A 15,726-nucleotide genomic window follows, 5' to 3' on the forward strand; every position below is an offset into this window, starting at 1 on the left:
CCCTCTTTTTTTTTTTTTTTTTTTGGAAACAAATCCAGTCATTCATAGAAATGAACTCCTGCATAATTAGAGCCAGTATTGCACATCATCTTTGCTTTCCATTTTTAGATGTTGCGTCTGGAGGACTATAACTTTTAAAGATGCCAACAAGCCACTTAGGAGCTCGATAGCCATAATGGGAAAATCTGTGGAGCTGAATAGAAAATGATAAGCTTCATAAGGACTATTCTAAATCATTTGGTAAAGAGCTCAGCCAGACATTGAAAGCAAGAATAGAAGCGATAACCCCTTCTAATTCAATCTTCAGGGGTTTGTACTTTCTCTACTATCCTGCTGAAGTCCCAGTCCTACAGGCAGCTTAATGGAGAGGACAGTGTTGTTTACACCAGAGTCTTCTGGGCTCTGCTGGGTACAGTTATTGGACTATGGCATAAACAGGTGCAGAGCAGTGATCTTACTCATATTTTACCATCCAGGGCTTGTAATCAACCATTTATCTTTCTAGGTTAGTTAAAACATTCAATAGCCCCAGATACTAAAGCATGAAACTCAAGAAAACTGATCCTCTTCAGCATATTTTAACCTCAAATTTTCAGTAAAGAGCTTTTTGAAAATAATTAAGAAAGATTTGGAGGCCTTTTTATTTGAGGCAGGCAGGAGGGAACCATTGGCATCAGAGCCAGCAGGTGGTGACAGGTGAGACATCTCACAATAAGTCTTTTATTTCTCCACACTCAGAGGCTTTCAGGTATGTCCTGTAATCTCAAAATTAGAGTGGGTGGCAGATGAGCTAAAATTTTTTTCTTTGTTCAGAAAATGCAGTATGGATTTTTCTTTGTTTGGGTCTTTAATCCAAACTGATGCTTTAATAACTGAAATCCCAGTAGTGGGCTTTTTGGGCTTTTTTTTTTTTTTAAGTTAGAGAGTAAATCAATAAGAAAACTGGCTTTGCAGTGGGAAATTACCCCAAAGATGTTCACAGCTGGACTGTCACAGCGTGTGAGGTTGGTTAATGGGAACACATGGGGCTATGTAGGACAAGTGTTTGACACTGCTTCACTCCTAGGAGAAGGTTAAGTCTGAACAATGTCACTCTGTGAAGGACAAAATATAATATCCCAATTTTATACATTAGAATCGTAGAATCACAAGTGGTTTGGTTTGGGAGGGACCTTTAAAGACCATGGGCAGGGATACCTTCCACTAAATCATAGAATTGCCAAATCATCTTGGAATGTCCTGAGTTGGAAGGGACCCACAAGGATCATCAAGTCCAACCCCTGTCCCTGCACAGGACAACCCCAAAATTTACACAATATCTCTGAGGGCGTTGTCCAAGTGCTTCTTGAATAGCATCAGGCTTGGTGCAGTGACTGCCTCCCTGGGGAGCCTGTTCCAGGGCTCCACCACCCTCTGGGGGAAGAACCTTTTCCTAATACCCAACCTAACCCTCCCCGGCACATCTTCCTGCCATTCCCTTGGGTCCTGTCATCGGTCACCAGAGAGAAGAGATCAGCGCCTGCCCCTCCTCCCCGCCTTGGGAGGAAGCTGCAGGCAGCGATGAGGTCTGCCCTCAGCCTCCTCTTCTCCAGGCTGAACAAACCAAGTGACTTTAGCCGCTCCTTGTATGGCTTCCCCTCTAAACCCTTCACCAGTGTCCAGTGGCCCTCCTCTGGACACTCTCTAGTAGCTTTATATCCCTAATGCACTGTGGCGCCCCAAACTGCCCACAGCACTCGAGGTGAGGCCGCACCAGCGCAGAGCAGAGCGGGACAATCCCCTCCCTCGCCTGGCTGCAGCGCAGGGCCTGATGCACCCCAGGGCACGGTTGGCCCTCTTGGCTGCCAGGGCACACCGTTGGCCCATGTTCAACTTGCCACCGACCAGAACCCCCAGGTCCCTCTCTGCAGAGCTGCTCTCCAGCCTCTCCTTCCCCAGCCTGTGTGTACATCCAGGGTTGCCGTGCCCCAGGTGCAAAATCCGGCAACTGCCCTTGTTAAACTTCATACAGTTGGTGATTGCCCAGCTCTCTAATTTGGTTGCTCAAAGCCCCATTCTACCTGGCCTTGAAGGCTTCCAATGATGGGGCATCCAGATCTTTTCTGGGAAACCTGTCTCAAAACCCTCATCATAAAAAAATTTTTCCTTATGTCCAATCTAAATCTACCCTCTTTTAGTTTAAAAGTATTACCCATGTCCTGTCACTACAGGCCCTGATGAAAAGCCTCTCTCATCTTTATTATAAGCCCCATTTATATATTGAAAGGCCGCAATGTCTCCCCAGAGCTGTATCTTCTCAACTCTCAACTATTCTTAACTCTCTCAGCCTTTCTTCATAGGAGAGGCGCTCCAGCTTTCTGACCATTCTTGTGGCCCTCCTCTGGACCCACTCCAACAGGTCCATGTCTCTCCTGTGCTGAGGGCTCCAGAGCTGGATGCAGCACTGCAGGTGGGGTCTCACCGGAGCGGAGTAGAGGGGGAGCATCACCCTCTTTGACCTGCTGGCCACGCTGCTTTTGATGCAGCCCAGGATATTAGTTCTCTGTTGAAACGCCAAAGCACACTGTCAAGAGTTAGCTATCACTTTCAACTTACTCCTGCATTATTCTATGCAGAGTACTGGGGAACAAGGGTGAGTAGATGAAGCCCAAGTTCAGGCTGCATGGTCGTTTCCCCATCAGTATAATGGAGATGGTGTTTTTTTCTCCTGCCAGCAGGCTGAGATTCTTTCTATTAAAATATTCAAAAAGGAGTTTGTGATCTCCAGAAAATGGCAAGGTAGCAGTACCATAATAATGCAAAGTCTTGGCATAATTTATTGTTAGAAGAACCCTGTTAGAAAGAGCCTGCCTGAACCACTGGACCATCTTAACAGGTTGGTCTTATGGAACTTGTGAGTATCTTGATGGGCATTAAGTGCCAGACAGGCACATTTCAGGCAAAGAGGATTCCTACACATTTATCTCACTTCAGAGGGGATGACAGGGGAGGTGGGTCCATTTAAAATCTTACCCTGTGGCTGTGGGCGTGTGTGATCCTGTGGCTGCATCTGCACGTGTGAGCACCAGCACCTTCAGTGTTTTCCCACCAATCTAGAGGGCACCGAATTCACAACATGTGGTGCTGCATTTACATTCCTCAGAAGATACAAGCGAGCAGTACATTTGCTTTCTCATAGACTTTTCTTATTCAGGCATGTTGTGAGCTTTCTTGCTGCCAGCACAGCGAGGTGCTGCTCTGAATCAGGCACTCTTAGTGGATTTCAAAGCCTAGGAGGCAGTGTTTGGTTTTAGAAGAAGTGCTACATGATGCTATTAGCAGGTTGCTGGTAACTGGGGCGTAATACTGCCTAGAGAGGCACCTCGGCAAGGTTTGCCTCTGACACGCTACTTACGAACTCTGTCTGGCATTCTTGTTAAATAAGCTTAATAATAAGATTAAATAATTAATTTTTAAACATCAAATGATGTTGGTTACCTTTGCCGCTGTATAAGACTACTTGTTCTAGGAGGTGTAACTGCCACACTGGCAGCCAGTTGGATAGTATCTGGCAGTCCAAATGTTGTCTGTGCTTTGCATGTACCATGTAGATTTACAGGGCATTCTGTGTAAATATTTAGACAAAATTATTGGAGCATTTTTATTTGTTAGAGCGTACATTGACTTTAATGGCTTGTGTATCCAAATGTTTCTGTGCGTAATATCAAAGTGATCTGAATCCAACCATGATGTCACTGAAGACTTTAAAGATGATTTAAATTTCAATGGTTACTGTCACTCTTAACCGTAACAAAGTTCCTTTAGCAGTACATTAAAGTGAAAGCTCTACTTGTTTTTCTTTCTGAATCTAACCTTATGAACTAAAAGAAGATGCTGGTATGGAAAGGAGAAAACAGTTGTACTTTGACGTTAGTTGCTGAATGTTTGCAGAGTTCATTTCCATTGCCAGGCCTAGAAGAATCATGCAGGATTTTCATTAATTTAGCAGCATTTTTAGATTGGGATCATGCTCATACCCGTACTCGGCCATTACCTGTGTGCCAAAATCACTGTTCATGCACCCTGCTGCTGTACTTACACCATAGCATCCCTTGGAGTCCTGCCGCCAGGGCAGCATGGCGGTGGCGGCAGTGGTAATGAACCAGGCTGAAAGAAATACTCCAATGGCTGCCTTTCAGCACTTGGCAAGAAAATCCTTTTTATGTTAGTTTCAAGGTCGTCAGATATCATTATAGCCAAGTATTAAAAATTTCAAAGAAAGGAGGCAGTGTGTTTGATTTATAGAATAATTATCTAGCTTTAGCTCTAACTTGGCTTTGGCAATGGTTTTGCAAGCACTCGAAAATTAAATCCATTTTTTATGGCACTACAAGGTATTATCTCACAGCAAATGATAATTAAACACCTGTGAAATCAATTAGCCCTTTAAGCAGGGGAAAAAAAAAAGTTTTCCAATTATGTTTTTGCACCTCCAAACTTTCTAATTCCAAAACCAGCACTTGCGGAGAGGGAGATGAACTGCCAGCCAGTAGCCTGTTAACCAGCATTAAGATCACCCCAAAGCATTGCGCAGCTGTAAATCTAAAAGCAAGCGGTTCGCGGCGACGGCACCCTCCCAAGTAGGACGCGTTAGCCTTTCGAGCTCAGTCTTGGGCAGCTATCTATCTGACGCACAGCTGAGCTGTCAGCTTTTCTACAAAGACAGTTACTCGCTTGGTATTTTCAATGCCAAGTTTTACTTGACAGTTTGTTTAAAAACCAACATACCTTAATGGGAACCAAGCAACAAGACACGCCGTGTGACAGAGTGGGTTTCTTTTCAGGCTCTCCAGCCAGTAGCTCGGAGCCATCTGCATTAAGCATTCACACACGGAAAACTGGCTGATTGGTTAATATCTGAAACTGAATATACTGGAAAACTGGGAAACTCAGCACCATTTAGCCTTGCATTGTAGGTGTTTAGTATATGTCTTTGTTTTAGCACTTGAACTTGAGGCTTTTGGAAGATGCAGCATGCGTTCCTGGGCTTGCAGGTTCAGGGAGGGAGCCCTGGACATAGTTGGTTAAGTGCCATTGCAATTTTTGGCTCAGGAAAGAAAAAAACAGCTCTAGTCCCATTTGACACCTACAGCGGTATGTGCTGATACTCCCTGCCAAAGATGAGCTCCAGCATCTTCCAGAGATGGATTATGTGCGGCACTGTTAAAATATGTACTGCTGGGTTAAACCCATTGTATTTGGTTTGGATTCTGCTCCTGTATTTCCATCTGAATTTTGATAGCATTAACATACAGCTGGTTTTTGGTGAGTGCTGTATCACCAGAGAGGAGGGAGGCAGGTGAGGATGCTGGGGGTAGCATTCCCAAGGTCTGTCTAGCTGCTGGAGAAGCCACCAGTCATCTGTATCTCAGGTTTTCTATCTGAAATGCAAGTGGTGATGGTATTCCATATCAGTGTTCAGAGGATTAGATAAGAAAATGTGTACACTTCTTTGTGATTCCTACGTGATGTATAGGTGGATGAAGTACAATAATCATTACATCTGGGTAGCTGGACATATCTGCTGGTCTAAACAGCCAACATCTTTTTAGACCTCTCTTCAGGCAATGGGGATGATGATGTGGCTTTGAAAAAAAATTTATATTAAAATTGGTAGTGAAAATGTTTCCCAGGTTAGTTTATAATCTCTTAAGTGTAGTGACATGGGGAAATGCTTAAGCTGTAAGAAGGAATGTATGGCATGGCTGATTAGTCACTGCAGAGCCTCTGCAGCCTGCCCGGGCTCCTTGGGATAATGGTGAACCAGGAATCCCAAGCAGCCCTCTAATCCACGTGCTGATTGACAAGGTCGGCACATCAGAAGAAAAAAAAAGGGGGGAGGGGGGAGGGGGAAAGACAGGAGCAATGTGTTGGATCAAGAAGTTAAAATGGTAAGAGCATTTGGCTGAGCAGTGTTTCTGCTTTGGATAATTGCCCACGCGGCACTGCAGTGTTTACACCTGCGTGATAGATGGGGCCGAACATGTTTTCTCAGCTATGGGTGGTAGCAGGGAGGGGATATTTCAATTAAAGTGTGAATAAATTAGAATTTATTACAAATGGAGCTATTTGTTTATGCTGCCTAAAAAGGTATTAGCTGTGAACAAGGTGCACTTAATCATTATGGAAGGAAGCCTGAAATTTAATAAAACACACTGCTGATCCTTACAGAGTGATGCCAGCTTTGGGTTAAATCTGTAGCTATTTTAGTTTTAAAGCCCCAACTGTCATTTTAAAGGCATATGCATTTTGGGTTTTAACATGTTTGAGTGATGCAGCTGAGGCCCAGGCCAAGCCGACCCTAAAATTGGCAGTAAAATGTTACCTCCATGCAAGCGTGCAGAATGAAGGAATACAGGAATATGAGCAATAAGCATGTGCCCCCTCTCCCTGGCAGTCTTCCAGTGTGGAAACCAGGAGCTATCTGGAAAAAAATACCCTCTGAGCAAAGCAGAGGACTCCTCTCAAAGCTTTCCTACAGTAAATGCTCAGGAAGGTTAGCTGCCAGCAGTTAAGGAAAGGAAAATGCCAGAAGTGCGACACCGAACAGCTCAAGTAAGGAAGAAGTGCCCAGCCGGCCGCCCGCGCAGGGGCCCGCGGTGCCGGTCTTTGCTCTGATTCCTCAGCTGCAAGTGGAGCCTGAAAAACCTCCATAGCTGGGTAAAACCAGAGCATCTGGATAGGCTGGTAATGCAAAGCTGTCCCCACAAGCTCACAGCTCTGGGTTCACAGAAACCACAGCAATGCAAGCTGGGAGACCATAACAAATCTCCCTGCCATCTTCAGACGTTACCGGCTAATGGAAATAAGTAGATCTGAAAACAGACACAACCCCTATTGCCAGGGGAGAAGAAGAAGAGGAGGCTCTGGATGAACCTCTTCTAAACACTTGATTTCCTCTGTAACTTAAAGCCCCTCCGCCAGTTGCGGTTGGGGTTATAATACTTCTTTGCCTCCCTGAGGTCTTGTTGAGATTCTTCAGTGAAGATGATGGGGAAATCAAGCCAATTGTTGATGCAATACTGGTATTTGCAATAGATGCCAGATCAGTACTTAATGTACGAGTGTCCTGCTGTAGCTGAGAGGGTGTTCCTGGATGTGTGCCCCACCTCCGATTTCTCTGCTGGACAAGTGAAGGAGAGGTTTCAAATTCAGCAAAGATCTAACTCGGATACCTATCTTTAATCACAGAGGTAATCTCACTGACTTCACAGAAAGCATTTCAAGTCAGAGTTAAGGGAAGTGCAGAGATGCTTTCGGGTGAGATGTGTATGCTTCCTATGTGGAAGAAAATGCCAATCGTACATAAGCAATTTTCCTTCCCCAACAAAACACCGGCAAAGCTGAAACCTGCTGCGTGCATGGTTCCTGCAGGGCTGAATGGGAAGGAGTCTGAAACTGAGGGTTGCCCTGATGCCTTCTGTCCCCTCCACGGCCTGTGGGCTGGAGCTTCATTCACATCTTTGTGGCCAAGGTCTGCTCCGAATGCTGCCTTGCAGTATGAGAAAAACATGAGATGGTCTCTGCTGCAAACTCGACTCTGAAGTACCATTTGGTACATGTGAATGATTTCCTCCGCAAATGATGCTTCAAATTACAAAGCTTGACAGAGATGTTTATGTATTTGTGGCTGACTGCGTGTGTTGTGTGAAAGGCATTTCCGAATTTGTATTTAAACATACTGGGCTATCTTCTCTTTCAGCTAAGGCAGGGTGCCCCTGTTGCTTTTTGTGCTACCCATGAACTAGTAGGAGTAAAATTAGCACCTTGTGTTTAAAGATTTCAGATAGATGGCTTGATCCTGGAGTGCTTGCTGGGGGGGGGCGGTAAACTGGAAATCAGTCCATTAGCACTGCCTCAAAGATCTTGTCGAGTCACCTTAAAACATTTGGGTTAAAATTGCAGAGAAATTTGCTCATGAGAAGAACCTCCGGTGCAATTCATTCACTCCAGCAGCTCTCGATGGATATTGCTTTGCTCTGGGTCTGCTCCTCTTGTATTTGCAGGTTCTCCCTGAAGTGAGTGGAAATTTTGTGCCCATACATCAAGGTTAGGATGAGGCTCTCTATGTTATGTATGATGTAGATAAATTGCTTGATGACCATGGACTGTGCTAGTCCAGAGCTCAGCAATAAATCACACGTTAGGCTTTAAAACGCACAAATGGGAGCAAGACACTAACTGGTTTCCAGGTGGGAAATGATCAACAAAATCCTTTTTTTTCCCTTTGTAAATCTCTCCTACTATCAGCAAATTAGATATGAAAGAAAAGCTGGCCAATGTAAGATATTGCTGGCATACAGAGGACTCGCTTGCGCCGGCCTCGTTCTCCATTTCTCTTTATGTTCTGGTTCTGCCATTGATGTTTTGTGGATATTGTTGCATTCTGGGGTATTAACAGGATTTTACATTTTTAGCTAGCTAATGATGGGGGACTTCTGACTGGTGTATTCTAGCCCTACAGGGAATTCTATTTTTGGTATTTATTAACATTTTCTGTCATACAATATACAGTGAAAGTGATGAGCCTCAGACCTGTCAGTATGTAAAGAAAGAATGCTTAAAAATGGCAACTTTTTTTTATTTTCTTGGTATTCCAGTTTCCTAATATTTTCCCCCTGTGTGCTGTGTCACTGCTGGCTGCTGAGCTGGGACATGGATGCCAATCAATATCCCACACAGAGCAAAAGAAATTGCTGCCACTCAGAAGGAATATGTATATATGTATTTTAACCAAAGTTGAGATAAGATTTTTTTAAAAATGTACTTTGAAGTCTGTTTTGTAGTTTTAATTAATGCAACGAGGGTTTTTATTTTACTCTCAGTGGAGATAATCCATTCAGTGACCTTTTCTTGTGCAAATTAGCTATACACGCTTGTTTAAGCAAATGGGCCTTTGCAAGATGTCTCTTCCTAAAGACGGAGCTTATGATTGAAAATTGGCTTACTCCCATCTGTCTGGCCTGTGTGAGGATACAAACGAAGATCTGGACTTTTTTATATAGAAAATATAATTGTATACATATATATGTATATACATACACATATACATGCAAACAAAAAAAATGGCTTTGCCTGCAGGCTACAAGTAAAATTAGATTATACTGTTGGGAAATTTCAATGCAACAAGTTACTGTCAAAATAACATCTGTCCGCAGAGTCCAGGACGCTCTGGAGAATGGAGGGTGTTTAATCTGGATCCTTTTGTCTCAGACGAGGTCGATGCCATTCACAGTTCCCTGGGTTTGCCAGAGTACAATTAGCTAATAAGAGGCTGGAAACTGTTAGGATTTGATGGGTGGTTTTGGTGAATGGTTTTGAAGTGATTGATGGAATCAGAAAAAAAGCCAGGAGTGTCCGTAAGCACTTTAAAAGTTTTAATTCGGAGGAGCAGGGGTCATTGCAGCTATGTGCTTAATTGCCAAAATTTGGCTGTTGTCCCAGTTATCCCTCCCACTACACTTGACAATAACCACCAAGTGAGTCATTGTAAACCCCCTTTCTTAGTGCCTGCTTGGTAAGGGAAGATTTCTTTGGCATAGTTTGAATATGTTTTGCTTTGTACAAACCTCTTGCACAGAAATGAACACAGTTGTGCATGACTTTGACTAAATCTAAATAGAAATCAGGGTCACAGAAGTGCCACAACAATGCTTTGGGTATCAAAATATTTAATATAAGTTTGTTATTAGCACTCATGCACGCCTGTTTATATAGAAATGGCTGATCATTGCAAAGACAAAATTCTTTCCATCCTTTTTGGTTCCATTGCCACTCTTCCCAGCTCTCTCCCATGGTGGTTGCTCCTGAGGAAGAACAAAAAGGAGCCGGGGAGATGGCTGACACACGCGTGCACCGAGGGAGCTAGTTAACCTGGTGGTGAGCGGTCTTGGTTGGGGATGATTTTATTCAGATGTGTCTCAACAGCTGTTTGCATTTTCACACCCAGTTACTCTAGGACTCACCCTTAATTGAATTTTCTCTTTTCTCCCTTGTTCTTGTTAGGTATGATTACCGTGAAATGCTGCACAATGCCACTTTCTGTCTGGTTCCCCGTGGCCGCAGGCTTGGCTCTTTCAGGTTTCTGGAAGCCTTGCAGGTAAGAGCTGCATTTTAAAGCACCGGCTACGCTGGCTGCAATTCAGTGTGCAATAGCAAGGAGGTGGGGAGGAGGGAAATGTGTTTCATTTCCCTAGTGGACAGTAATCCACTTTGCAAAAGCCTCTATTCATACTTCTGGAGCAATTGGCAGCTTCTTCCCAGGAGGGGCTGAGCATTGAGCTCATCTGAAGGATGAATTGAGTTACCTCCAGGAAAAGGGTTTCCCTGGATGTGGTGAGGCTGAGAGGTTGGGCCCGTTTAGAACAGTATTTTATCAAGCTGTGAGACTTCCCGTGGGAGACACTGGCCGCTACAAGTAAGCCCCAGGGAAGTAAAAATAGCTTTTTGTTTTCACTTATCCAAAACAGACCTGCTTATGTATTGCCTGTCGTGAGATGGTGCTTGCTGAACATGGAGAAGGTAGCCTGGAGGCTGTAAAGCCCCAGATGGAAGTTTCACATGAAGGTGGATATAGGCTGATCTCGGGGAGTTCACAGTGTGTCTGGGACAGCACCTGGATCCCCTTCACCTTTTAAAAGCATTTTCGTTAATGGTCTCTCTTTTTCACTGTTGGCCAGCAGCAGAGGGCAATGCAAAGGGGCCACTGTGGCAGCAGGGCTTGGCAGCACAGCGATCAGGCCTGACACTGACCTACTCCAGCTGCAGCTGGCATGACTTATTTTTGGCAAGCATCAGCTGATTCCAGGGGTTCTGGATCTTCAGTCAGCCATACAGAGCATCTTGGGAGATGCTGCAGCTCCCCTCAAGGACTGGCATCTGGATTTCCTTCGGGGCTGGAGAGGAGGGAAAGGGGAGGCTGAGGCACTTCTTGGTGTCAGTGAGATGGCAAATGAGGACACCTTACAGGGTCCTGCCTCTGGGCGTCCTTTTTCCATTTGGGAAGAGTCCTAGCATTGGCAGTAAAGCTGTTAATGAATAGCATCACATCACTTTTCTTCATCAACCACAAAATGTCCCAGCCGCTGTTAGTGTTGCTTACCGCAATGCAGAGCAGGATTCAGGTAGCTAAGTGTAGGTATATAGTGTCATTTTAGAAGCCGTGGGGTACCCTTCTGGCTTTCTGCTGCTTCTCCAGAAGGTCTCCAGTAGATTCTGTGTCATGTCTGCCAGCCTTTAATGGATTTCTTGAATACACTAGAGGATCCCAAACGTGCTGGACTCTTATGTTTAACCACTGAACCCCACACCTACTGTCACATTTGAGATCCAAGTTCTGGTCTGTCACTTACCTCTTTGCTCCAAGTCGGGAGAAGATTAATAGCCTGCAAAGTGCTGTTCCCTCTCCAGCCTCTTCGGAGGAAGAAGGGGAACTGGCTTTTTTGGGACGATGAAGTCACTTCAGATCCTCCTTAAAGAGCACTGCTCAGCCCTCCTCTCAGCTGGGCCACAAGTCACGCAGCTTCTGTTAGGTACATCATCTCAGGAGAAGAAAGCAGGGAGTGTATGTCACGTACAGAACTTGGAGGCTCCAAAACGAAAATGATAAAATGCAGGCACTGAGGATTTTCCTAGCAGGCTAGCAGCAGTATGCACCGATTATGATGAATTTCCAATTTCTGTCTCGCTCCAGGGCATGTTGAAAGACATAATCCACATTAGTGGAATGTTCTAAACATGCAGACACATTGCTAAGTGTTTTCTGGTTGGCTTTTTTCATGCACTAATTTCATTTCCTTACAGAAGATCACAGTTCTTTACACATTATAAGCACTGCTGTACTGCAGAGACTTGACCAGTTTAAGACCCTGTGTGTAATACATGTTACAAAGGAAGGTACAGCAGTCTGAAAGGTTCCCCGTTATACCATCTTTTGGGAGGTAGAAGAGGAACTGACCCCAGGCTGGACCAAATTCAGAGCACTTAAGCGTGGCTTGTTCCAAAAGAAAATGAACCAGAGCACAGCCTCGATGCAGATCCTCTGGTAATAAGTTCTGGCATCACATCAGGAAGCTTTTCGTTTGGAACTATGTTGTGATCCAGCTGACCAGAACTCATTTATTTATGGAAATACCGCCCTATTTACTGAATATTCACAAACTTGCTGTCCGTGCAGAGGAACTTGCACAACTTGTAAAAGATTAAATAATTTAGACGGATCATACTGGTATGAAATAGATACTGAATGTGTATGCTTTTCGTTTGTTTTAAGACAGAAGGCAGTTGTTATTTTTGTAGACAGGTGGTGACGGATGAGTTGTGGTTGTGCAGTTGCCTCTGTCTGGAGAGCTGATATCAAACAAGATAGGAAATTCACTCCTCCTTTGCGGAAGAAGTGCTCTCGTATTAAATATGATCTATATTTTCTGTAGGGTTGTCCTGCAACGTATTATAAAAATTGAGGGAGTTATCTCCCTGCTGAATGGTTCACAAAGCAGCGAGGGAGGCCATAAATTTGTATTAAATTCTCCGCTGTTACATCTGCAGCATTTGTACAGTTCTGCCCTCGTCTGGCAGTGTAAGCACCAGATTTCAAATGTCAGTCTCCATTCAAACCCCACCTCTCCGTGAATATGAATAAGCGCGAAATGGAAAACCATAAAAATTTGGGCTGCCCTCCTGTGGTCTGTAGCTTCTGGTGTTCTTTGCCACGTTGCCTTTCCTTCTGACCACCTTCACAAGAGCTGGCTCAGAGATAGTGCAGAAAATGACAGTAGTGGTGTTGGTACGAACCCCAAAGCCTGCCGCCATGGTCGGGTACCCGCTAACGGCTGCCATGCCTCTGTGTGCGTGCAGGCTGCCTGCGTCCCGGTTATGCTCAGCAATGGATGGGAGCTGCCGTTCTCGGAAGTGATTGATTGGAACCAAGCTGCCGTCATAGGCGATGAGAGATTGTTATTACAGGTAAGAAAAAGACCGCGGCCTTCAGCGGATCAGTTGATTATTGCTGCCACCATCTTAAATGGACAGGGAAGATGAATCCAAAAGGTCAGGGCTGTAAAAGAAATTTTATCATGAAGGGATTGCCTGTGTCACACTGGCTATGAATTCATTTAATATGACATCATTCATTTTTTGACCTGAAGGTCATTGCAGCTACCAGGCCACATTCTTAAATGCAGGAGAGTCTTCTATTTTCCGTAACAGCATGAAATTTCTGCTGGTGCGGAGTGCCTGGATGCCTCTCTGAGGCAGAGCTGTCCCAGACCGGGTGCTGTGATGAGAGAGAAAACATTCGAAGGCAGGTTCTGCTCTAATCCTTCAGAAATAGTTTATTCCCAGGGGTCCCACCAGCGTTGTGTGTCTGGCTGGCAGGTACTGAAGGGACTTTTCAGGAGAGCAGGTATTTTCTCAGGCAGGAGTTATCACCTAACAGATTTGTGGAAAGCAGAATATGTCCCTTTTCTGGTGTCTGGACCATGTAACATTGCTTTCTGAAGCAGTGTTCATGTTACTTACAGGTTAACAATCCCCCTCCCCTCATGGAACAAAAGCAGGCCGAGAAGTTAGAAAATTCCCTACCACCTTCAGCATCTACTTTGGTTTTAAAATCACTACATTTTTTTTCCTGTTTCTCTAGTGGGTTTTATAGTCTAAATACATTCTGTAAAATATGTGGAGAAGTTGATGTTAGAAAGAGTTGTTGAAGAATTGGTTTCCCCAGAGTAGCATTTGATAAAATGCCATTGCTCAGCATGAAGCTGAGATCCATGAGATCTGGGATAGCCACTAAGTAGCCACTAAAAGGGTGTGGGTTTTTTTACGGTTGTATTTAACTAATTTCTAAAGTGGCACGCTATTGTCATTCACAGAGAGAAGCCTTCAAAGGTGCAGGTGTCTTGGCACCCCAAAAATGAAGTACCTTTGAAAATCTCGTCAGATGCCTATTTACTTGTCTGAAGAAGTATTTGTGAAGAGCTGGCCTAGCAAGCCTTGCAAAGTGCTGCCTGTCCTCCTTAATGTGATACAAGCTGCAAATATAAAAGGGCCATTTGATTTTTGCTTCTGTGGACAGCACATTTTTCTGAGCAAAATTATTTCTCTCTTTAAATAATAATAATTTGCTGATCTTCATGCTTTCCGGTAACACGCCATTCGTTCTCTTCACAGCTGCTTCCATATTGAGCAGCTACTGCACCGTTATTAACAGTGTTTTTAAAGAGCTGGCAGAGGGCCTGAATGTCTGCTCTGGGAAATGTTTTTGTTATGTTACAGTTTTTCATTTCCTGTTTGAGAGCAGCTCTGATGTTTTTATTTGCATATTCTCCTCATCATAGCACAGGGAGAGCTTAACCCAACCTTTCTGCATTTATTTGTGCAGGGTGGTTTTTCCCTTCCCCCTACTTATTACTGAAATGACCTTTGATTAAGACGTCATCCCATTCTAATAATTCCAGTGTAATCCTGCCAGATTAGTATTAATACATCATTTTCCCCACTTGTCTTTCTGGAGAAGTAGATTAATAACTAATAGGCAAATGCAGTTAAAATGGGAGCTCTGATTTTTCTTTCCAGCTGTTGGAGCAGGCACCAAGGCTTTTTCTTAACCTTGGCACTGTGTTTGCGGGCACTCACAAGCATGGCGTGGTCGGTAAAATGAAAACTTCTTGCAGTAACCTTCACAGTCAGAGCAGCCTTCCCTTTCAAAAGGCATAGTTGGGAATGAGTATTGATTTTACTTCTTGCTCACACACATATGCACACACACGCAAGGTTGCACATAATGCAATGAAATGAATGAGTTTATAGAAAAAATGCCATATCACCACTGTGAAGTGACTTTGATCGTGCGTTCGCTGTTGATAATGATCCCAGGTGTGATTAATACACATCCACATACAGCCAGTACAGGTAATGTTCATTATCCCTCTACTTATTGGAACATATTGGAAAAGCAGTGGAAAGAAAGAACATTCACCTCAAAAGATTAAATCTGATGCAGTTATTTACCATTCTGGAATAGTGACATGATCAGTTAGAAAAACATGTACTAATACATGGTTTTAGCTCTGTCTTTCATACTAATTTGGCAGAGAATATTTTACCTAAAGACCTATATTTTACCTAAAGGGCTATAGCAAAGGAATTTAAAGTATCATCTTCAAAAGTCTGACCATTTTCTTCTGTTCCATCTTGCTAACTCTCTTAAAAGCTCAAATTCCTCATTAAAGTTAGCAGTGACTCTAAGATGAAGGTCTAAGAGACAAAGGTCCTAGAGAGCAGAGGGTGCACCCTGTGGAGGCATGGTCCTATTGGACACAGTGTCCAGACCTGGATGTACACAATGGAGTAAAGAATTTACTGATTCTTTGGAAAGTTTTTACATCTAAATTCTTAAAATCTCAAATTTTCTTCAGAAAAATATTTCATGTGAAATCATTTGATTCAGGAGTATGTGAAAGCAAACAATGATCGCTGCCACCTTGCAATATTTTAGGAATAAGCGAAGCATGTTCTGGTTGGGAAAGGGCAGGATGTGGCGGGGTGGGGGTAAATTTCAGAATGAGCTGGGATGTGCAAAAAGCAACACACAGCCCAGGTCTATGCTTTTACAACTAAAGACTTAAGTAAAATATTTATGAGGAATGAACATCTGAGAACAAGGTGGCCTAATCTGAAATCACAAAA

The 15,726-nt window shown here is 43.8% G+C and overlaps 1 protein-coding gene across 1 annotated transcript in view; it reads left to right on the plus strand.

Moving 5' to 3' along the window:
- The window catches only part of EXT1 (exostosin glycosyltransferase 1), a 185,115-nt gene that overhangs the window by 145,403 nt on the left and 23,986 nt on the right, over window positions 1-15,726 (plus strand). Inside the window, exons 2-3 of the mRNA XM_064442190.1 lie at window positions 10,045-10,138; window positions 12,895-13,002. Coding sequence (XP_064298260.1) covers window positions 10,045-10,138; window positions 12,895-13,002 — 202 coding nt within the window. The remainder of the gene's footprint in view (window positions 1-10,044; window positions 10,139-12,894; window positions 13,003-15,726) is intronic.

This window comes from Phalacrocorax carbo, chromosome 2, assembly GCF_963921805.1.
Source record: "Phalacrocorax carbo chromosome 2, bPhaCar2.1, whole genome shotgun sequence".
NCBI classification, from domain to species: Eukaryota; Metazoa; Chordata; class Aves; order Suliformes; family Phalacrocoracidae; genus Phalacrocorax; species Phalacrocorax carbo.